We start from the raw sequence: 22,841 nt of genomic DNA, 5'->3' as shown, positions 1-22,841 counted from the left end.
TTTTTTAATAATATTTGAGATACCCCTGTGTTTTCAAACTAATGACATGACCCCTTGAACTCTGTCTTATGTGATAGACTGATTAAAAATGACTTGAATAGCCTTGTCTTCAAATTGAAGCCTATCCCCCATTTTTTCCTCTCAAAAAAATCAGTCACCTTCAACCTTCAAACCTCAAGGCAAGATAAGATCTTTGAGGAGGTAGAAAATCATGGAATTTTGGCAAAATAATAATAATAATAATAGTAAGGGTTCTCTATAAAAAGGTTAAGGTGAAGTTGAAACCAATGAATTAAAGATAATGTTAACTAGATTAAGAGAAATTTAGCATAAAGATTAAAGAACTTTAAAATTGATGGATTTGGGGCGAAAAATCAAGAATTTTTTGGCCAGAAGTTAGAGATGAGGGCATTTAGGTCATTTGATTTTAATCTGTAATAGAAAACTGAGGTCAATAAATATTCACCAAAACGTGATAAATCGGGTGAAAGTGATCAAATTATAACAAAAAATTGACTTCTTGCTTCAAATGCCTTTTTGTTAAGCACTTGACCACCAACCAGCATGATACATGCCTACGATTTTAAAAGGCTTCCACCAACGACAGTTGAATATCAAAATCGACTTCAGAGACCCAGTGATAGGGTAATATAATATTGAATCAATGCCAATCATTCGGTTATGGGACTTTCAACATACTCATACCTCACCCGTAACAATTCGATTCCTGCAAACAGATACATGGCACGTCTAATAGGGATCCTATCATGTCCAAGTCCCAAATTGGAATAATATGACCCATTCCATTTCAATACTACCCTTTCAACAATAACATGATTCGCGTTTTTGAATAATGGGAAACAACACGAAGACTTGGCAACATATTATATTTACTCTGAATCTCGATTTCTAGATTTGTTGGATCAGAGTGGAATCACAAAAGCTCAGAAAATATGTTTAATAGATAGATGAATTACATCACAAAGCTCTGCGAATAACCCAAGCAGTTTAAGAATCTAAGCAAAATTCAAGCACCAAGTCTTAGAAAATCTACACACCAAAACTAAGAGCTGGTGGCTAAGCTATTGTTCTCACACGCATACAACAAGGCTTCCTTTGGGAACTAGAACTCATCCTAGAATGGCAAAAATAAAATTTAGCGAAAAACACAAATCACTAAAACGGAAAAAAAAAATGAATCTGGGTCATTCATGAACCAACACTTTGGCCTTGTTTCTCCCGGTTTTCCTCAAAAATTCTCTCTAGCTCTTTCTGACTGGCTATGATCAGACCTTTAACAGAGTCGAAAGTGGTAAGCCTAATACTGCAAAAAGGATATGGCTTCATGAATTAATAAAGCACAAAAAGATGGCAAGATAGGAAGCTTAGATGGTGTTAGAATGTAATAATGAACAATTTATAGATACTTTAGAACAAGGTAGGGTCAGGTTTGTACTTATATCCCAGACCTCAAAACAGTCTCCCAGCCAGTAGTGCATCGGCTGGGCCATGCACAATTAGTGTTCTTAAGATGTATTATATGATATTTTCTATTTATATAACTTTCCATGAAAATTTCCACAAGTACGCGGTCATGCAGAAACTTGATACTCGGTGCATTAATTACAATAGCAAAAGCTAAAACAGAAAGAATGGAAATATACCTGCTGTTTGGTAGACTTTTCAGTGTATTGGGCACAAAACCCCTGTACAATCCTAAGAAACCATCACGTGCCATGATACCTGCATCAATGTAAGGTAGATCATATCACTTGGTAATGTTAATGGGTGATTCTTGGTAATGTTAATGGGTGATTTATTCCTGAGAAGGAAGCCAGAAACTCAACTTCAACACAAGCAATTGAGGAAATGGGCTTTTTTTTTTTTTTTTTTTTTTTTTTTTTGTGTAAGAAAACTGAACTAGGTGTTGAGGATGATTCCGAAGTTCCATTGAAAACTTGCTTTGTGGATTTGATGAAGAATTAAGGGGAAGTTACAAGTTTGTAGAATTCAAGAAAGCTTGATTGGGTAATCTAAAAACTCATACAGCATCATCACGAAGCCTTATCCCAAAGTTGGAGTCGGCTCTAAAAACTCGTATAGATACTTGAAAAACTTGAGTGAATGTTCAAAGACTACATCAAAAATTCAAAAGCTATACGTCACCATCATCTTCTTCGAAGCCTTATCCCAAAGTTGGGGTCAGCTCTAAAAACTAGTACAGATACTTGAAAAAGCTTGACAGAGCAATTGAACAAGTATGAGTTGGTTCAAACATGGGACATTCTTATATTGCAGCTAAAATGATTTATAAGTTATAGGAACAAGACATTGTCAACCTCCACAAAACTCGTAAGGCAAAAACTAGTGTCTCGACAAGGAACCACTAGGAGAGAATAAAAGCAAGTGATACATCACATGGTTAAAATCATCTGACTGGGACGATTTTTGGTGAAATAAAACTATGTGAAACCCATCAAACTGTATATAACACCCCTATGCATGCGACCACATGTCCATATGCACATTTAATAGACTGCCTTGCCCAGTTGATACAACTCAGACCACGGATTTCCCCTGAGTCTGATGTGACAGTAGCATATGTGCCAGTACAAATTTATACAAGTACACCATGTCCGAAACCCATCCATATCTAACACAGACACGAGTCTTTGTGTCCTTATTCAATGTAGATTATCAGTAGTATTAGAGCAGCCACTCTCGGTACATTAATAAATATGAAATAATAGAATAGTTTACCTGGAATGGCATCCAGAACCGTCTTGTAAGGTGTACCTCTCATTTGCATTTGTCTTCTCACTGTGTCCAAGGGGTAGCACATTAGTGTGGCAAGAGTTGCTGAGAGCAAAGCTGTTGCAAGAGATGATTCCGCCCTATTTTGATACCTCTTTGGCAAAGATTTCTTCGCCCTAACATCAAGATACAATAGATTACTATTTTTGTTCCTGATTTTATACTGGAAATCTCTTTCCATAAAATATAAAAAGGGAAATCACCATAAGAGTAAGCTCACAAATCAAAAATGCAAAAGTTAATTGCAATGTAAGGTGCTATTCCAATAAGAGAAGGTCCAAGGCCGCTATAAAAGGAGCTAATTCCTTCTACTCTTAGCATATTAAGTGCAACCTGAAAACAACCCATTAAAATTCATTATTTCACTTGGAGATATTTCATGTTTCTATGTTGCAATCATTATTTTTATGATTTTATTTTTGTCAATATTGTTTCAAACATATCTAAGTGATTCTTACCTCAGATATAGTTTTGTAGCCAGGTTCAACCGCTAATCTTAATCTCAGGACATCTAAAGGATACGTTACCTGTGAGAGAATGGGATATAGAGGCAAAAAATTCACGCAAAAAAAGAAAATAATAGGAAAAAACAACCACAATTTACAGATTAAAAACAAAATATCGGGACACATAGCACACATGTAGGGGGAATGAGTTACAGTTGGAATGAGATATTTCAGGCATGTTTTTTTATAGCCAGATGCAAATGCTAAAAATTCACACAAAACAAGAAAATAATAGGAAAAAACAACCACAATTTACAGATTAAAAACAAAATATCGCGACACATGGCACACATGTAGGGGGAATGAGTTACAGTTGGAATGAGATATTTTCAGGCATGTTTTTTTATAGTCAGATGCAAATGCATTACGGGAGCATTTAGGACACTTCATATTCCCAACAGCAGTGCATTTCCCTTTTAGGCACCAAATGTGCTTGGGGACATAAAAAGCATGCTGAAAACATCTTTGTTGTTGTAGTTTAGTAAAACCTGTTCTTTTTACTTACAAGAGTGGAAGTCATACCAGCACAAGCCCCCGCTGCAAGTCTTCCAATAACAGAAAGTTCCCCACCCTCACCTTTGAAAAGTTTCTATAACCCCAAATGCAGACGATAGATCAGATGTCTCAAATAGAACTAATAATAAATCAATAAATGCTTTATTAAGCTTCATTTAAGGATGGTTTATTCCATTACCTTGTAAGTTTCATAAGCAAAAAGCTGGACAGCACTATATGGTACAATGCGTATCACCTGAAATAATTCATAAAAAATATCAAAGTCTAAAAGAAGTTTATTCCTCTAGTTTGGGAAGTTGAGTGTAAAGTACCTGAAGAAGGTTGCCTTTCCAATACCCTTTAAGTCCCTCTTCTTTTCCAATCAAAGCAATGGCCTGCAAATTACGATTTTGACTTAATATCTCTATTATCGTACAGAATGCTTCGGGCCAATGTAAGTTGGATGGACACAATTATAAGGTTTCATAAATCGGACTCCAAGTGATCCTGAGATGTTTATGCAAGTATGATGAAGCAATAGAGAATGCATAATATATTCTTGTAGTAGTGCCGTAAATTAAGAGAAGTTAAGAAAGAAGACTCCAATCATCCCTACTATAAACAAAGTCTCTGACATAAGGCCATCTACACTGATGACCAATAATCATAATCCCTAAACTGGATTTGAAAACACAAACAAAATAAAATTAAATACCTTAAAATATTTTATATATTTATTGAATATGGAATTTTATCTCCATTTTTCTTTATGGAAACATAAAATCTTGACACAATAATGATTTGAAAAATTATAAGCATACTTGATTGATTAAAGTCTCCGTGAATCATGGTAACAGCATTTGACCATAGCAGCAAGGGGAGTTGAAGAAGAAAGAGTGAGACTTAGATTCAGAGTGAGAGTAGCATATTAATTTTTAAGAGGTTTTTTCCCTAATTTAAAATTTGACAAATACAATGCAATCCTTGAAACTGTAAGATGCCTAGGATAAAAAAAAAATGTGAAACCATAGTTCATAAAGAGAATTGAGTATGGAAAACAAAAGCAAACCTCAAGGAATCCAATTCCCTTACTCGCACTTCCTTGCCCAACACGCAAGCTGTGAGTCTGCGAACAGATAAAATCAATGGTGAGCACTGAGAGGCATTTCCACATTCCAACCCATACATACCTTTCTTATGTTACAACCTCTCTTAAAAAAATTGGGGGGGGGGGGGGGGGGGGGGAGCAAGTACTTTATTTTATTTTTTAAAACCAACACCATTAAGCATGTTTGTTTCAATTCTATAATCCTACAATACCCTTAATAACATAAATATTGTTGGGATGTAGCTGCTTTAGGTATCCCATTAAGCATTGATTTCCATTTCTTTCCTTTTACCCTGTTATCTTTCTCTTTTTCTCAAACAACACCCACTTAGCACTTATTGAAGAAGGATTGCATTATTCTTTTTCCCCGATTTGCATTCATCGCACATAGAAATTGTTAGATACAGATGCGAGTGAGAAAGAGATGCAGGCAGATGAAGATAATTCAAGAAGACACAAATTTCAAGCAATCCCCATTTCTGCTTCTGTTATCATTCACAGTAGCACATAAATCATTATATATTTTAAAATTTCTTGTGGGGGCAAGTGCCCCCACTGTAAATCCACCCCTGCTCAAGCATCAATTACAGTTGATGTGCTGAGAGAATTTGAGAAGTCAAAGATACAAAATACGTTCAATTGAAAATAGATCAAGAAATCAACTAACTCAATTATACTCCAGTTAAGAAAAACAGCATTATTCCAAAATCAGGAGGAAAACCATTTCCATAAACAAGCAAAAGAAGAAATGGGTTGAGACGAACAAAAGTTTTACGATTTCAGGAAACAAGAAAATCAGGGAATTCAAATATAAATGAAAATGAGACTGAATAAAATACTTCAGAAAACTTTCTCGTAAACCAGCATTATCTCATAATCAGAGGCATGGATTGACTCAAACCATGGTTTATTATTTTAGTACAAAGTAAACAAGAGAATTCAAACATATAAGATAAAAATACTTCAAGAAAATCCACTACTTAAGAACCAACATTATCTCAAAATCAGAAGTAAACCCATATCCATTAACAAGAAAATGAAGAGATGGGTTGACTCAAATATTGTTTAGAATTACAAAACAAATTAAATCTAAATATATAAAAGAAATGCAATTGAAGATAGTTCAATAAATAACAAATTCAACCAAACCCAGCATTACTTCAAAATATTAAACAAACCCATTACTCTTATCAACATAAAATGATGGTTTGAATCGTAAAAATCAAGAAAAATTACAGAATTTTTTTAGTTTGGGTACCTGCATGAGCAGCTTAACTCGGTCGAGAGGGGCAGTAAAGGTCTTAGCCGCAGCGCCCGCCATCGCCCCAGCAGCGAAGAGCGCTGCTTCTTTAGGCACGAATGCCAGCAACGCTAAGGGATGCTTCAAAAGCTGCTGAGACGTTGGCGTAAACTCATTTCTCTCTCTCTTCTCCACCATTGAAACACAAGCAAATCCACCATTAAACCGCTTTCCCCTCCAATGTTCTTCCTCTGTTGCTTTAATGGAACTCTTCTCAAACCTCTCTAGGCCTGGAATCTTTCTCCAGACTAACATGCTCTCCTTCTCTCCCATCTTCTCGTCAGATTTCAAAGTTCAAACTAGAGAAGCAGATAAGGCAACGAGTAGTTGCAAAGAGAGTAGCGCGCGAGACTGCAAGAGAAAAACTTTTGGGTAATTTAAATTTACTCCTCCACGTTTTGGTTAATATTTGAGATACCCTTGTGTTTTCAAACTAATGATATGCCCCTTGACCTTCATCCTTTATTATAAATTCATGCTAAATGACCTAAATGCCCTCTTATTCAACCTCAAGTAACAACAACAACAAAAAAACCTTGATTTTCCCCCCAAAATCCATTATCTTCGAGGTCATCTCTATGATATTTTTTTTAGAATAACAATAAGGTGACTTAAAAAAAAAAAACTCAAATATATTCAAGTGATGCATAATGTGAATAGAACCATAGATTTTCCTTGTGTATCTCAAGGAAAAAAATCTATGGTTCTATACACATGTCTCGCCACTTGAGTATGTTTATTTTTAGTTAGTTTATCATGACTCATTTTTTCTAATATATTCAATCCTTTGTTTGAAACCATTTCTAGAAAATCTTCAAATGATTAACCTAAAATTCTATCATTTCTTATTTTTTGAAAAATCATATCTTGCTTATATAGAATCATAAGGTTAATCACAATGATATCACTATGAATAGAAAATTCGTAATTACGGATTATTCTTTCATTGAACATAAAAAATATAGTCCTAAAAAAAATCTACTTAGGGTTTTACATACTATCAATGTACATTTGGAGAATTTTATTTTGGGGATTTCGCCTCGAAACTATCACCTTTTAGGCAGGGAGCCATCCAACTCCCTAGTAAATTCAATGTCAAGTTTGATCGACGTCTTCACTATGCTAAATGATGAATAATACTCCTTCCTGACTAGTAACATCAAGTTCCATAGACCATAACAAAGATAACTTTGTTTTATTGTTAATTTAAATCTACTTATTTTGTGAAAATAATTTGTAATCCAAGAGTTGTTATTTCATAGTGTTACTATATTCTAATTTATAATCCATAATTCACATAGTGTAAGTTTCTTGATTAAATTAGATCGTGTGATTTTTCCCTTCATATTGAGGATTTTTCACATAAAAATCATGTTAGTCCTCTTGCATGACTTGTTAATTTGCATTAATTTACTTTTTTTTAAAACTTCTTCTTAATTATCTACTTTTATAGTCTAAAGTCTTTCAAGCATTCAATTGAGATGTAAAATGAGTAGCTTAAGATTAAATAGTCTGCCCAAACAAGTTCCTTTCCATTAATATTAATTCTCCATTACATAAAAAAAATAAAAATAAAAATTTTGATGGACATCTTCGAAATCCAATATTTTTGCCCTTTAAGGGCCTCTATAATGAATGATGATTTGTACATATAAAGGGCATTGCTGCCTTCGGTGTCCATCCCAAGGTCCATTCCACTGCATTGTCCTCGAGATTTCACACTAGTCGAATCACGAGGGACATCAACGGTCTGGATCTTTGGACAGTAGTTTTTAAAGAATTTCGCCTCAGCCTGTGCAGTGGGTCCCACCACCTGACGTAACCAAAGTTCAACGGTGCTGATGCTGTAAGATGCTCAGATCCAAGTTGCCGCAAAACTTTTACGACGCAAACAAAAAGCCAGTAGCATCTGCAAACAAAAATTTGCAAATTGAAAATAAGCACGATAGTGTGGTGCAAAGCAGGACAAAAACTCCATGCAGTCGAGCATTTCTATCAACAATATGCATACACGTGTCCATTATTGAGATCAAATTACCTGAGAATGCATTGATGGCCACCAAAGAATAAGGAGATCATCCCACGTGTAAAGCAACCATCAGTTTTTGTTACTTTATTCTGACTTCATGGAGAAGCTTGTGGTAGGTTGGAAATCCCTTCTGGCAAGCGGAAACCTGCGCACATGGTTCAAGATATCCTCAGCAAAAGGTCCTAACTAAAGTGCGCATTACGCACTCTTAACCCTTTCTATAAATTAAAAAAATCGGCGACTCTCGCGCGATGTTTATCCGATTTATGTTGCTTCGGCGTGAGAAGCCGCGTCAAAAGCGGAATCTACGCGCCTTCCCCACGTTAAGCTATTCCAAGATCTTGAGATCAAAAACATATCTCTTTTCGGGTCCACCAGGACCCAATATGTCTGCCCCAACTGTCAAGTGGGAACAAAACAAAAAAAAAAAAAAAAAGAGTGCCACGTGGCGTTGGAAAACAATTCCTTGTTTGAAAAACGAAAATAGAATTATCAATCAAACGGTCCAAAACAAAAAAAAAAAAATTATTGTGTCCAACGTGGTTGGAACGAATCAACGACTACGATAGGAAGGCATTTCCTAATGTATATATTCGTAGCAAACCTGTATAGAATTATCAATCAAACGGTCCAAAAAAAAAAAAAAAAATTATTGTGTCCAACGTGGTTGGAACGAATCAACGACTACGATAGGAAGGCATTTCCTAATGTATAAAATCCAAATATGTTGGACTTTTCTAACCACAACCGAGTTGTTGAACCCATTTTTCATTACTAATAAATTTGTCAAGGATGAAAATAGATATTCAGACAATGTCCAATGTCGACACTAAAAAATCCTTAACCATTTTTCATATTGACAAAAACACCCCTATGTTTTTAGCTATTTTCCATCTGATTAACCAAGAGGGAAAGAAAAAGAGACTTTGAGTGCTTACAGCTTCAATGTCAATTTTGTAAATAAGCAATTTTCTTCTCTCTCTGCAACTGGTCCGATACGCAACGACGATATGACCGACAGCCAAAACCAGAGAGCTTAGAAACAAAGCTACTTCCATGGCTCGAAGATGCCCTTCTCCTCCTTTGTTGCTTGAATCACCACCAAATACATAAGAGGCCTTTAGAGAAACAAACACCAGAGACAACAAAGAACAGAACGTAGTAATACCCATGTAAGGTCCTCGAGAGAGTCTCGGTCCATCACAGAAACAATAAACACCTACAACAACAAGAAACAAAATCAACCCATATTAGTTTTTTCTTCTATTTTGATTTATAGAATTGGGTTGAAAATCAAAATTTGGGTTCTTTATTCTTACAGAAGATAATAGTCGATCTGATGATGGAGATAAGAGGTATATCGATGAGGGACAATCGAAAATCGTAGTTCTTGAGATGAGAACTGAGAGCCTCGATTGAAAGGGAGGAAGGAGGGAGAGAAGCTGAGAGAATAGCAGAAGGAAGAAGGGTATCGGTAATAACGAGTAGAACAGGAAGAGAGATTATGAGAAGAGAAGCTAACATGGTGAGCAAGAAGAATAGAGTCTTCAATCCTCTCAAAACCCTTCTAGATTTCTCATCTTTGAACAACCCCATCTCTCTCAAAAGTCTCATCTGGAGAATAGGACGAGAGAAATACAAAGTGAAGTTGTTTTGGAGATTGGGTTTGATTGTGAAGAAGAGGAGGAGAGAAATAGAGACAAAGAAGTTATTTTGGAGGTTGGGTTTGATTGATATGGGAAGGAAGATCAACAAAAGGAGGAAAATTTAAAAAGGGGAAGTTTAGAGAGAGAGAGAGGAGGGGGTATCGAGGAATGAAGTTGCAGGCCAAGGTTCGGTATTTTGACCAAATTCAAAGGCTCATTACTGAGAGGCGAAGAAAAAGACTTTTGACTTTTTTGAGTGACGACACGCGGAAGCCATCGGTCAAGTAGAGGCTTCTCTTTTGTTCTAACTTGATAGTGGGAAGATCTCCAAATCAACCGTAATTACCTAACTTTCACTTTTTACTTTTCACAAAATTTGAAAATCAATAATGAAATTAATCTTTAAATTACAAGATGGATTTATTATTATTATTTTTTTTATGGGGGCATAAAATGGGTCCGATTTTATATAAAATTGACTTATCCATAACGACATCCGAACAATAATTTAGGGGATTTGAACCCTTAGGGTAGATTCATCCTTATATCCGTCTAGATCCAAATGATATATTATTTTTAAAAATTATATTTTTATATTTTTGTAAATATTTTTTTTTATTATTTCAATATGATATGAATTCTTATAAAATAAAATAAATTATTATTGTAAAATGAAATGATATTGAAATTTAAAAATAAATATAGTGAAAAAAAGAATATTAAACAGTCTAGAATTATCCAACTCGATCGACCCGAATAAAATAATTATGTCGGATTGGATTCAAATATGATTTAATGAAAGCAAAATGGTTCAGATATGATTTAAGCTAATAGAGTCCGAGTTGGATTCAGATTAAAATTTTGAATCTAAATATAGATATACACGAATCCAACCCAAAATCAACTCATTTTAAGCCCTATAAGGGGCAAAACTATGCTTCTATATCCCTCATTGTAGAGGTGTAACATTTTTTTTATTCACAATCCTCGGGATGCATCATACATGTATTCCATAGGAATGTTAAGAGTCTGATCTTATTCGATGATTATTCCTTCATTGTCTCCCATATGTTGACATTGCTCCAATATTGATTTAGTGTACGCAAATATTTTTTCGACAATCAAATCAATTCAAAAGATTGTAGAGTAATTTAGTGTATGAATCGGAGAGTTCATATTCAATGACTTTCCATCATTGTGATATGTTGGAGAGTTGATTTTTAAGGTACTACGATGTTCTATGGTGCTTGTTTCTCATGACTCTCCACTTAGTCGAGCTACTATGCAATCATGAGCATAATGTGGTTGGACCTTTAGTGTTCGTGTCGTCGGTCAAACTACTCATTCCACGAGCAACTAGCTTGGTTATCTTACTTTGATGGCCATGTGCTTGTTCGAACTACAAGAGCCCTATTAGGACCTGGTCCAAGCTAGCTCGATGGATGGCTTTTGATAGTTCAATATTTTTACCAATTTTGACAATTTGAATAATCAATTGGGATAGCATATGGTTGCCATTAATTGATACCCACAACATGTATGACTTCTAGGTAAGTAATTAATATCTAATGAGTCATGATGAATGCATGCGGTTGGGTATGTGGCTGACATGGCAAGAGCACAGAACCATAGATCTTACCACGTTAGCTACGTATCAAAACCGAGTGCATTTATAATTATACATAGAATCTTAAGAAACGATGATGAATGATAGGATGTGCGAACAACTATCTGTACTCATTATTGTAGTCAGATTTTGGAGATTTCATAACCAGATTCAGAATTTAGTAATTAAGTTTATTGTGAGAATTAGAATGTCTTTGAGTAGAAAGAATAAATGGAGATATAATAGAAAATCTCTTATCTTTATTTATTTTTTGTATTTTAATTTAGTGGATTCAATGATAAAAATTCAAAATCAAAATCAAAAAACCACAATGATGGGATTTACAGATTTAGTGGCATGTTGTTCATTGTATTCCGCAAACTCATTCATTTTGTACTGATTCATGGTCGAGTGTACTAGGAATTATAGTAAAAAAAAAATTATAGTTTTTTTTTTTTTTTTTAAAGTCTCGTTTAAAACACATTCCGCATCTCTAAAAATTAAAACAAAAAACAAAAAAAACTGAAAAAACTTGACTTTTTCAACAAAAAAAAACATATTTTAATGTTCTTAACTCGACTTTTACATTTTTAACACATAATTTTAAAAAATAATCCACTTTTTGTAGTTCTATAATCAATTTTCACTGGGCTTATGATTGTTTGTGTTTTGATTCATTGTTTAATGTATGATTGATAATATGCTTAATGGTAATTTTTTTTTTCTTCAAAATAGTGTTATTTTGCTCAAAAGATAGATTGAAGGTTAGACCTTTTTTTATCCTCATCAATTATATAATTATGGATGGGTGGGTGGGTGGGTGGGATTTATCGTATTTAATAATATTGTTTGTACTAAAAAATATATTATAAATAAAAATAATATCAAATGTATTATACATTAGATTATGAATACATTTGTTTTCATAATTTTTAATATATATTATCATTTTTTTTTCTCGTTTCTTTCCGAGTGATTATGCTTGGAGCAAATTCAGTAACTTAAGTCTGACCTAAACCCAACTAATCGATGTATCCAAGGATAGATCTTTTATGGATAATAATACATTAGATTATGAATACATTTGTTTTCATAATTTTTAATATATAATATCGTTTCTTTTTTCTCGTTTCTTTCAGAGTGATTATGCTTGGAGCAAATTCAGTAACTTAAGTCTGACCTAAACCCAACTAATCGATGTATCCAAGGATAGATCTTTTATGGATAATAATACATTAGATTATGAATACATTTGTTTTCATAATTTTTAATATATATTATCGTTTTTTTTTTTTCTCGTTTCTTTCCGAGTGATTATACTTGGAGCAAATTCAGTAACTTAAGTCTGACCTAAACCCAACTAATCGATGTATCCAAGGATAGATCTTTTATGGATATACTTTTACAAAAAGTAATTAATTAGATGAATTTGTTTTTTAATTCTTGTGATGTACTTCTTCTTGTACCAATAACAATGTATAATTAAAAATCCATAAAATATTATTCTTAGTTTTGGTCAAACACTCAACATCGATTAAAACAGTGATACATTGTGAGATTATTTGAAGCCGCCCTTGGCCGGAATAATAACAAGCAAGAAAAAATGTCTCTCATGTGATGCCTCTGTATCCAAGGAACTGTGCGATTATCTAAATCTTTTTAGATAAATTTTGCTTTTTATATTATATATTATATATTTGTTACACAACCTCCATTTTACTTCTGAGTTATGCTTCTCTTCAGGATCAATGATGAGATACATTGACTATCTCTATCATCATCATCCAAGGCAAGTTTGATGTTTGGATGATTTAATTTTAATTCATTTTTTTATATATAGATATAATATAATATAAGTTTAAAAGATCAATTTGTTAATTAGGATTGGATGATAATCAAAATAAGCCCACTGGACATTCACATGGCTATGACTTACGAAAGAATTCATTAGAGATTAATTCGAGTATGATAGGGACTATACATTTTGACTAAAAAGACGAAGAATGGCAAAATACGTAGGAGGATAGTTTGGGTGTAGTTCATGCTTTACACTTTAAAAATAAACTTTACTTTTATTCTTTTTTATACAATTTTTCCAAAAAAAATTACTTGTCTACTTCATAAATCCTCTCTCTTAAGAAGACAACGAGATTTTGCATCTTCTCGAGAGGACTTCGCATCTCCTCAAGAGAGGGTAAGTATAGAGGATAATAACAATGTGTTATTCAAACCGTACATGTGTCCAAATCGGTCAAGTGGTATGGTATGTATGCCAATACATTCAACACTGCCCGGCAACAGGCAGATCAGGCCAGATCTCCACTAATGTTGTCCTGTCCTACCAGCCAAGCTAGACGTCTCTTCCTTAATCTGTCATACTACTAGACAAGGTCGGATGTATTGGCATACACACTATACCACTTAACTGACTTAGACACATGTATGATTTGAATAACACACCATTATTATTCTCTACACTATCCATAGTAAGTAATTTGCATTCAAAACCACTAAATTCAATTACCCAAAAAGAACCTAATCAACTTCGAAATGCTCCAATCTAACAGCTACCTTGCCTTTCTGACACTAGTATCCCTAAAATTAACTAACATTAAAAAAAATTATTAAATGCGATGCAATGACACAAGCAGGGGAGGAGCCAGGATTTTGCCTTCGTGCAGGCAAACAAAAAAAATTGTGGGGACAATAGCTCATAAATTCTTTTGAAAGTTCTTGTGGGAGCAACTACGACTAAAAATTATTTTGTGGAAAAAAAAAATTAGGGGGCAACTGCTCATGAATTCTTATAGAATCTGAAAATTCTTGGGGTTTTGGATGAGAGGGTGGGCACTGTAAATCCACCCCTGGAGGGACCACCTCTAACATGTAAATAAAAAAAATTAGGCCAATTGCAACCATCCAATATGTAGACTACCTTAACTGTTAGGAAGCAAAATTTTCACTTTGACCATCAAAAATAAAAAAGTCAATCCTTACAAAGGTCTATGAGCAAGGACCTGACATCATTTAACCCAATCTACAGTTTATAAGACTCGGACCATATTTGAACATACTGAATGCCTGCACTAAAAGTAATTTTGTTGATGAATAAAAAAAAGTCTAGATTACAATAGAGGTAATTAGCCAACCTAGCGTCGTCTCAAATCCGTCTCTAACACAAGCTACTATCATAGCCACTCCTTAATTTATAGAATAAAGCAACCAACCATGAAATAATACAATTAGAAAGAGAAGAGAAGTTAAAAGAGAGAAAATAGAAACAAATACCCCCAAAAGCTGCCGACGAAAGCAGCAGCAGCACTCACCACACCACGCTAACTGAAGTTGACAATATACATTAAGATGGAAACAGCTTTCTTTTCTTTGACTTCGATATAGAATTAGGCTATACACATCCCAATCTAAAAACCGCTTTGAAGTGATAAGCTTCGAGAATTCTGAAGACCATGCCCAGCCACGAATCTCTTCTGCAAATCATGTAATTTAGGTCGAAAGCTGGAACCTGCCACTGGGTTTTCTCTTTCTCCATCCCTGCACAAGATTCCCATTTAATAATAGTGGGTAGGTTGCATGAATTTTTACCACAGGGGTCAGAATCTTACAAAGGCCACATAGTAAAGAAACGTGAGCCCCGCCAGAACGACAAAAGCAATTTGGAACACATTATACCTGTAAAATCAAAACCAATCAAGTCAATAAAACATACATGTCTAACAAAGATTCATGGAGCAGAGAAGCCCGTAGTAACTGACTTGTAAAGATATTTAATTCCACGGAGAGACTGCAACGTGTGACCAAATATTTCCTGAGCGGCAGTTGCTTGAGCGTAGTAACCAAATGCGGAGGCACAGAACTGAATCACACTGCATTAGAAAAGGACAAAGAATGATTACCAACAAAAAAATTAAATAAGGGTTTGTGTCAATTGAAGAAAAATATTAAAACAAATAGATTCTTGGAAATACAAAATCTTCACAAAATGATTGCCTCCTTTCACCCTTTTCCTCACAAAAGCCAACTGTATTATCCGGAGGAGCCAATAGTTCCATTCATGTCTATGTCTTCCACCAATATCTGTCGTCATAAACTAATACTTGACAATGCAGCTCAATTCAATAAGCTTGCAAATTATAATCATCATGAAGCCTTGTCTCAAAAATTTGAGGTTAGCAGAATGAATGTGGTCCCTTCATTCAATTACACCTAAAGCCATGTCTTCTATTAATTCAAGCAAGTTCATATTCGCTCTCGCTACCTCAATTTCAAGTTCTTTAGGTTTCCTCTCACTTTTTCAAAACCTTGAACTTGAATGTTCCTTCTAACTACGGCTGTAATCAACCATTGTTGCACATGACCGATTTTCCTTTAGTTTACCTATTGTATTAGGTCTACTACAATTTCATAAATGCGTTCATTTCTAATTGTATCTTCCTTAGTCTTTCCACTCATTATCCCCAATTCTGCTACACAATCTATAAATATATTGTTTATTGATTACCCAACAATCAGCTCCACAAAGCCAAGTTCTTTTGGATTGCTCCATCAATACAGATCAAACTGGACCCGCAAGATCATTTAACATTTGAGTACGCAAGCTAGATGGTTTCCATTTGACCAATTATTTCCTCTAAATTACAACTGTTAGCTTTCCAGATAAGTGCCACGTTTACCAAAAAAATTAGACAGACAACTATTGCACCAAGGGTCTCTCTGTGAACTCCAATGAAGAGTTTAAAAGATCAAATGTGCAGACCTGATGGAACAAAGTAGAATAAGTCCCACATTGAAAAGAAAAGAGTTCATCAGAGTGGCTCCCCACCTGAAACCAAATAAGTAAAACAAACATAAAAAATTAAAAAAAGAAGTCAGCATATCATCACTGATAAGGAAAATTTGGATTAAGCTAACAAAGCAGGGTTTATTACTTCATAGGATGGATGGTTATGAAACTCAAACCAAGCATCATCGCCCCTGCAATCACTGCAATCAGAAGGTAGAAGCAGAAAAAGGCAAATGCTGCTGTACCTAGAAGACCTGGTTAAGTAAAATAATTAAATATGTCAGATCAAGAAGCCACTAAAGAGAGGGAAAAATGGTGATGAACAAGATTTCCTCATTACGTACCCCAGATATCATCCAGTTTGATAAAAACCTCATTTAGGAAAGGGGAAAGAGGGGGATCAATCAACAAATAGATAACAATGTGTGCAACCCAAGCCACTGAAACAATCAACCTGGAGAGCAAATAGTTGTGTCAAACTTGTCAAATTCCTTGGCAAAACAGTATAAGAAAGCATTAAATGAGAATTTCAAATGAACTTTAGGAAATATGAGAATTAATTAGGTACATTATAGTGGAACAACATAAGAGAAAACAAAGGAAATGCGGAAAGGATGTATCATGTTCACTAGAAACAGAGATGCTGCTACTGGAGACATTAGTTTACTTTCTCACTTCCTACTGTGCTATTAGTTATTTCTTGTGTGATTTAGACATACACCTCCAGTTTTGGTGAATATATGAGATACACCACTTTCATTTTGAAGCTGATGACATACCTCCCTTGACCTCAGTCTTCTTTGAGAGACAAATAGAAAATGACCTGAAGCCCTCCCAAACCCATCATCTTCTCTGGTAAAAGAAAAAATTCACCCACAGGTTAAACGTCAAGATTTTGGGATGTTGAAAACGATGGATTTTTTTTAGGTAGAAAAAAGTTGTTTTAGACAAGAGGTTGAAGACGATGGATTGAAAGCAACTGGAAAAGATCACCCTACAGATTAAGAAATTTGAAGATGATGGGATTTCGAAAATCAAAGGGTTTTTTTTTTTTTTTTTCTACTCAGAGGGGTATGTTTAAATCACTCTATTTGCTTTACTCCTAACAAACTACTCTTTTGTTTTGTCACAAACAATTCTGAAATGTTACATCTTAATAAGTCTTACAGTGAAAAAAAAATGCAATGGTAGGAGTTTCATTGCCTTTCTATAATAACACCCCCCCCCCCCCCCCAAATCCCCAATAAATTAAAAAAAAAAAAAAAACAAGCAAACAAAAAGAAGGTCCTTAGCTTTAAACGCCAAAAGAAAAAAGAAGTGCTTAGCTAAAAGTACTAAATGCAATATCCTAGTCCACGATTTCAGGGAACAAGGCTGCATACCTTATCAGTGTCTGAATCGGTACCTGTAGCTTTGCAACTTAGGTTACTAAAACCTTTGGGCATCCAGTGAGTGGCTTTGGACACTGACTCCAACAACATACAAGATTAAGGCACCTAGAGACTTCAATTGCTTAGCATGCCTAAGCATTTAACAACTAAGTGCAAGCAGCCAAAAACCTAACACAGTTGTCTTGGCAAATGGGGGTCTTAGACTCACCAATAATATTAGTTTTGCAATTTGCACTATAGGAACCATGCCAGTAACTATACCATAAATCAATGTCTACCATTCCAAATGAAAATGATAATCTACCACCACTCTAACAACTACTGGTCCCATTCACGCCCAGAGTTTGCTCAAATAACCAATCATCAGCGAATCTTCAAAATGTACAAATGTGCCCATTATCCCTTTGCAAATCAATGAAGATACAACAAAATTCCATATAAAGCACTAGAGGTTCTTTATTGTATTATGCTTCCTCACAATTTCAACCAGTAGTTCCAGCCAAAATTATTTTATATAAAAAAGTTGAACAATAAAGAAATAATTAACAATTATAATATAAATTAAGGAATAAAAACAATGATGTTTGTTGAGCAAGCACTTACCCTAGAACGCCCAAGATAAGTTTTGCCAAGTAGCCAATAACAGTTAAAGCCCACGCAGTCTCTGCCTGGATAAAGGAGGCAGAAAAATGAGAAGTGAAAAAATTCACTAATGGTCATTGTAAAAGTACTTATGAGGTCAACATGTCAATATAGCACATCTATCACCTTTTCTCCTTGAGGATACATCTCTTCTAAGGCCTTGACATCCTCTTCCAATAGAAGCAATTCCTGCAAGGTCATGCCAACAAATTCCCCTTATCAAGAATCCAAGGAACTCATGCCTATCAAAAGTGTAATTCGTCAAATATTTAGTGGAAAAAACCAAAGATATACCTTTTCAACTGCTTTTACATTTTTACGCCATTTTCTCCCCTTAGAACCACTCCTCTCTTCCTGATGAAGTGCATCAGCAGCTTTCTTCAATTCTTTTGCTTTTTTCCCCAGTTCAGTTGCTTCCTACAAGATATTGAAAACAATTCTACACAAATAATCATTATATGTTTACATGCAATATCCAAAATGAATTGCATGGAATATATAATCATCTAACATGCTGGGTAATGAAAGAAGCACCTTGATATACTGTGAACGAGTGATGACAGCCTTCGGACGCCTAATAAACGAAAAAATAAGTCCCAAAGGAAGGCAAGCAATGCCAACGCCACCAAATATCTGCATGGAAAATTGTGAATTAGTAAGTAATAAGTGAAGTACATAGAAAAAATTGCATAATTGATTATTATGTCCCTAACTCTCCCTACACATAATATTACCCAGCATTGCTATGGGTCTCAAGGAACAACAATGCCTTTTCCCAAAGATTTGGGATCGGCTAAACAAATCGCCTTCCACCATTCCAATGGATCTCAGCAATAAAAATGATTCTATAACAAAGACATAAAATAACAGTATGCCACTCTCCTAAACTTACATTTACATCCCAGGTATTATGCCAAAGATAAGGAGTATTACAAAGAAGTTTAAAGTTTCACAAAAAATGACATACAGAGAAAAGCACTGATCCAACAATAGTAGCAAGAGCGACAACATATTCTGGAAAGGTAGTGCGCATGGTCCAAGTCGTTTCTGATGAAGCATTTGCTGAGTATGCAGAGCACTGAAAAAAGTAAAAGAATTCAGGTTGGGCATTCCAAATTTTTCATCAAGGTCAACCGTGCCATACCAAAAAAAAAAAGTTATGGGAAGACAAAAAAATGTTCTAAAAAAAAGTGCAATTAGTAGCACTCTCAAGATATCAAAATTAAAAGGGATTGGTGAAACCTAGAGAACCTGAACAATGGTAAAAAAGACTAGAACCTGATGAAAGGATGAGCCAATACATGGTTGATTACTTGAGAATTCCGTCCAGGTACTTGGGAAGGTTGTTGTGGGTGAAGAAAGGTGCCTAACTGTGAAGTCCACCTTCCCTATTAGGCCTAATACCATAAAAGATGGGGGAAATTGTGAGACAAAGATCAAATATACAAGAAAAAATACATAAAATATGCCTTCAAAGATTGAAATATCCAAGAAATTAAATAATTTATGCTCCAACTGAAAGCTCATCAAAGAAATATTCATCTCTTTCTTTTTGCAGTATCAGGATATATAATAAAAGACTAAAAAATATAAAATAAAAAGCAAGAAGGAAAGGAAGGGAAAATAAACAAGCAGTTTTTCTCTATATATAATGCATGAAGGGAAGCAAAGTCCAAAATAAGTAGCACAACTAAACTTTTGCATATTTCAATTTTCACAATGCAACACCTTTTGAAAACAAGCACTTGGTTAAATCTACTAGTAATATATATTTTTTTCTTTTCTATTGATTATTACTAATGAAATTTGTTTTAACCATATTCACAAAACCCTAATTTTCAAACCCGCTGCTAGCAATAAATAAATAAAAATCTGCGCTATAACATAAACTAGGTATTGTACTAGAAAAACATTAGAACAATTCATACTCAATTTCTAGTAAAACCACTTCATTTAAGTTTTTGTTAGATTTCTGCCTCCCAACATCAATTTTAATTATTACAGTCAACGTTCTCATTCAAATTATTTCTGTTGAAAGTATGTTATTGACCTGATTATGTTTGATCCATGGATTCAAGTTCAATGCATCTTAGGTAAAATATTTAAACATAAAGACATGTTCTTTAGTTGATAAGATTGTCAAAACACCCGAAATTTACTCTTACACCGTAACATAGCAAATTCTATATCATTAAAAACAGAACAACAACAAATTGCATAAACTAACCGTATAAAATGCCAAGCAGGAGACCACAAACAATGGCTGTGGCCCCAACCCACATCAACGCGCTTGTAATCCGTTTCCCTACGCTCCTGCTCACACACATCATCACCATCAACAAAAATAAACATTAAACCTTGAATTCCTCCATCACCAAATAAAAAATCAATGAATCTCAAAACCCTAGAAACCCACTTGTCCTGGTCCCCTTCGTAGTAGAACATTGCAAATGGAATAACAAAGAACACGAGAATTGCATCAACAATGTAGATTGCGAGCCAGAGATCCTTCATTGGTAAGGTGAGATTACAAGCACCATTGTAAATTGCGTGACGACAGGCCTGTCGATTCGCCACATCTGCTGGAAGCATTAAGATGGAAATGGCGGCAATCGAGAGACCAAGAACGACTACGAATTTAGGGAAGTAGGCCTGGTTCGCGTCGTCTGGGTGTTGGTAATTGATAAGGAGATAGATGTTGAAGAAGAAAACCAGAACACATACAACTATTGCAACGATCACTAGGGCAAGATTGAAATCTCCCATTGTTATTTGAGCTTTTTTGTTCTAATCGAATCGAGCGATCGAACCAGAGATGTCGATTTTGTTGTTGTTCTTCAATAGAGGAGAAATCGAAGGAGAGGACTCGGCATCTGATCTGAACTGGAAGATTTGAAAACAGAGAGAAACAGAGGGGAAAGGGATTTCTGTCAGCTGAATCGTGTACGCGTTGGACCTGTGAGTTGTGAGAGGTAAAATACTATATTGCGTTGTTTTTAAACTCGTCCGAGACCGATACGTATCGCCCGAGTTAAATCGGTATCAGAGCTGAACGAGACCAACTCACAAAGTCATTTTTGTGATCAAGTTTTACACTTCAATTTTTCAAGTTATCTCACGAGACGTCTCAAATGTATTGGAAAACTTGTTCGAGATGACTCGGTATCGAGCTGAACGAGACGAGACGCGATACCGAGTTTAAAAACCATGCTATATTGTCCTCAGAATTTCGAGCTGACTACCAAATGATTCCTTTTGGTTGTTTGTGTAACTTCCCTTCAACACGAAAACGGTTGGACTTTGTACAACCTATCCAGGCGAAGGGAATAGGTATTTCCTTGGCACGAGTGACAACTCATGAGAGTCACTGCAAAAGAATCGAGTCCTGGCCTTTTGAGCCCATCGAGTCCAATCCCCAAATTGTTCTATGTAGAGCGCGGATCGTATGCCCCCACGAAAGATTACCCCAATACACATAAACTGTGATCTAAGGAAAATTTTTAAAGAAGATATTTTAGGCCTTAACTTTTTGGATTATGGCTTATGTGGTATGTATTGGGATATGGGAGGAGGGTTTTAATCCTTCAAGTGGGTGCATGCAATTCGGACTCTTTCATATAGGTCGAGTCCGACACTCTTTGTAAAATGACACATGCTTCTTCTTTTTTTTCATGACCCCATTTTTATAGTGTAATGATTTTCTAACACCCGTCTCTAACAGACACATCCATCATAAAACCATAATCATGTGGAGGGATAAAATCGTCTCCCATCCAAATCGTTCATCTTCACTATCAACACACATCCCAAGATGGGCACATGACATCATTTGAAGAAGACTTTATCTTATTAAGGAAGAATTTCAATTTAAGATGATTCTTTTTCTTTTTATGTAATTATTAATTTGAATAAGGGGTAATATGATCAATTATAACTTAATTAAGGTTATGACTCTTTTAAGATTTTTCTATTTAAAGACTTTGAGGCCATGGTAGAAAGGAGAAGAAAAAAGAAAAAAATGGAGATGAGGTGAGGAAGTCATGTAAACGTGAGATTTATAATGAAACGATTTCTCGAGCCTGTAAACGTAGGCACGTTTGTCGAAACATGTAAAAAATCATTGTCTTCTCTATCTTTCCATGTTATTTCTATTATTATTGTCGATTTGTAAATTTAATGATGAAATTATGATCGAGGTCGATTTATCACAAAATCGACCTTTACAGATTATTTTGCTTTGAGGTATGCCTAATCACAAATATTTTTCTTGTGTATCTTGAAGCAAATGATCTATGATTCTGTAATGGGGGCAGAGGGGGGGTGTGTGTCAAAGGAGGGCGTCATATTGTCACGACTCTTTTTTATAATATATGATATACATCCTTGGAGATATCACATGTAATTTAAACGACAAGGTTTTAGAAAATTTGAAGCTAGATGGGGACTCAAAAGGTTTTTTTTTTTTGGGCATAGGTTCAAGTACTTATCTAATATCATGTATCT

At 34.9% G+C, this 22,841-nt stretch overlaps 3 protein-coding genes across 3 annotated transcripts; all 3 read right to left on the bottom strand.

Moving 5' to 3' along the window:
• Positions 1-944: 944 nt before the first annotated feature.
• LOC147399516 (thylakoid ADP,ATP carrier protein, chloroplastic-like) lies at positions 945-6,530 on the bottom strand. The gene is made up of 10 exons (XM_086444901.1): positions 6,182-6,530; positions 4,885-4,941; positions 4,148-4,210; positions 4,015-4,071; positions 3,826-3,909; positions 3,273-3,341; positions 3,035-3,147; positions 2,761-2,930; positions 1,665-1,743; positions 945-1,324 (listed from the first exon to the last, which is right to left on the bottom strand). Exons 1-10 carry the CDS (start codon positions 6,494-6,496, stop codon positions 1,210-1,212), a joined length of 1,122 nt encoding a protein of 373 aa, XP_086301027.1. The 5' UTR covers positions 6,497-6,530; the 3' UTR covers positions 945-1,209.
• Positions 6,531-7,731: 1,201 nt separating this feature from the next.
• On the bottom strand, positions 7,732-10,099 carry LOC147399515 (uncharacterized). The gene is made up of 4 exons (XM_086444900.1): positions 9,572-10,099; positions 9,191-9,471; positions 8,262-8,397; positions 7,732-8,132 (listed from the first exon to the last, which is right to left on the bottom strand). The coding sequence occupies exons 1-3, from the start codon at positions 9,864-9,866 to the stop codon at positions 8,332-8,334; spliced, it is 642 nt and encodes a 213-aa protein (XP_086301026.1). The 5' UTR covers positions 9,867-10,099; the 3' UTR covers positions 7,732-8,132; positions 8,262-8,331.
• Positions 10,100-14,582: 4,483 nt separating this feature from the next.
• Positions 14,583-21,291, bottom strand: LOC147399514 (LIMR family protein At5g01460). The gene is made up of 14 exons (XM_086444899.1): positions 20,755-21,291; positions 20,566-20,651; positions 19,617-19,735; positions 19,306-19,416; positions 18,873-18,971; positions 18,633-18,755; positions 18,465-18,527; positions 18,300-18,364; positions 16,650-16,759; positions 16,451-16,559; positions 16,279-16,344; positions 15,278-15,388; positions 15,128-15,194; positions 14,583-15,056 (listed from the first exon to the last, which is right to left on the bottom strand). Exons 1-14 carry the CDS (start codon positions 21,102-21,104, stop codon positions 15,009-15,011), a joined length of 1,527 nt encoding a protein of 508 aa, XP_086301025.1. The 5' UTR covers positions 21,105-21,291; the 3' UTR covers positions 14,583-15,008.
• Between the last annotated feature and the right edge of the window lie 1,550 nt (positions 21,292-22,841).

This window comes from Akebia trifoliata, chromosome 6 (assembly GCF_017979445.1).
Source record: "Akebia trifoliata isolate Shusen 1 chromosome 6, ASM1797944v1, whole genome shotgun sequence".
In the NCBI taxonomy this organism is placed as follows: domain Eukaryota; kingdom Viridiplantae; phylum Streptophyta; class Magnoliopsida; order Ranunculales; family Lardizabalaceae; genus Akebia; species Akebia trifoliata.
This window is presented reverse-complemented; position numbering and strand designations above follow the sequence as displayed.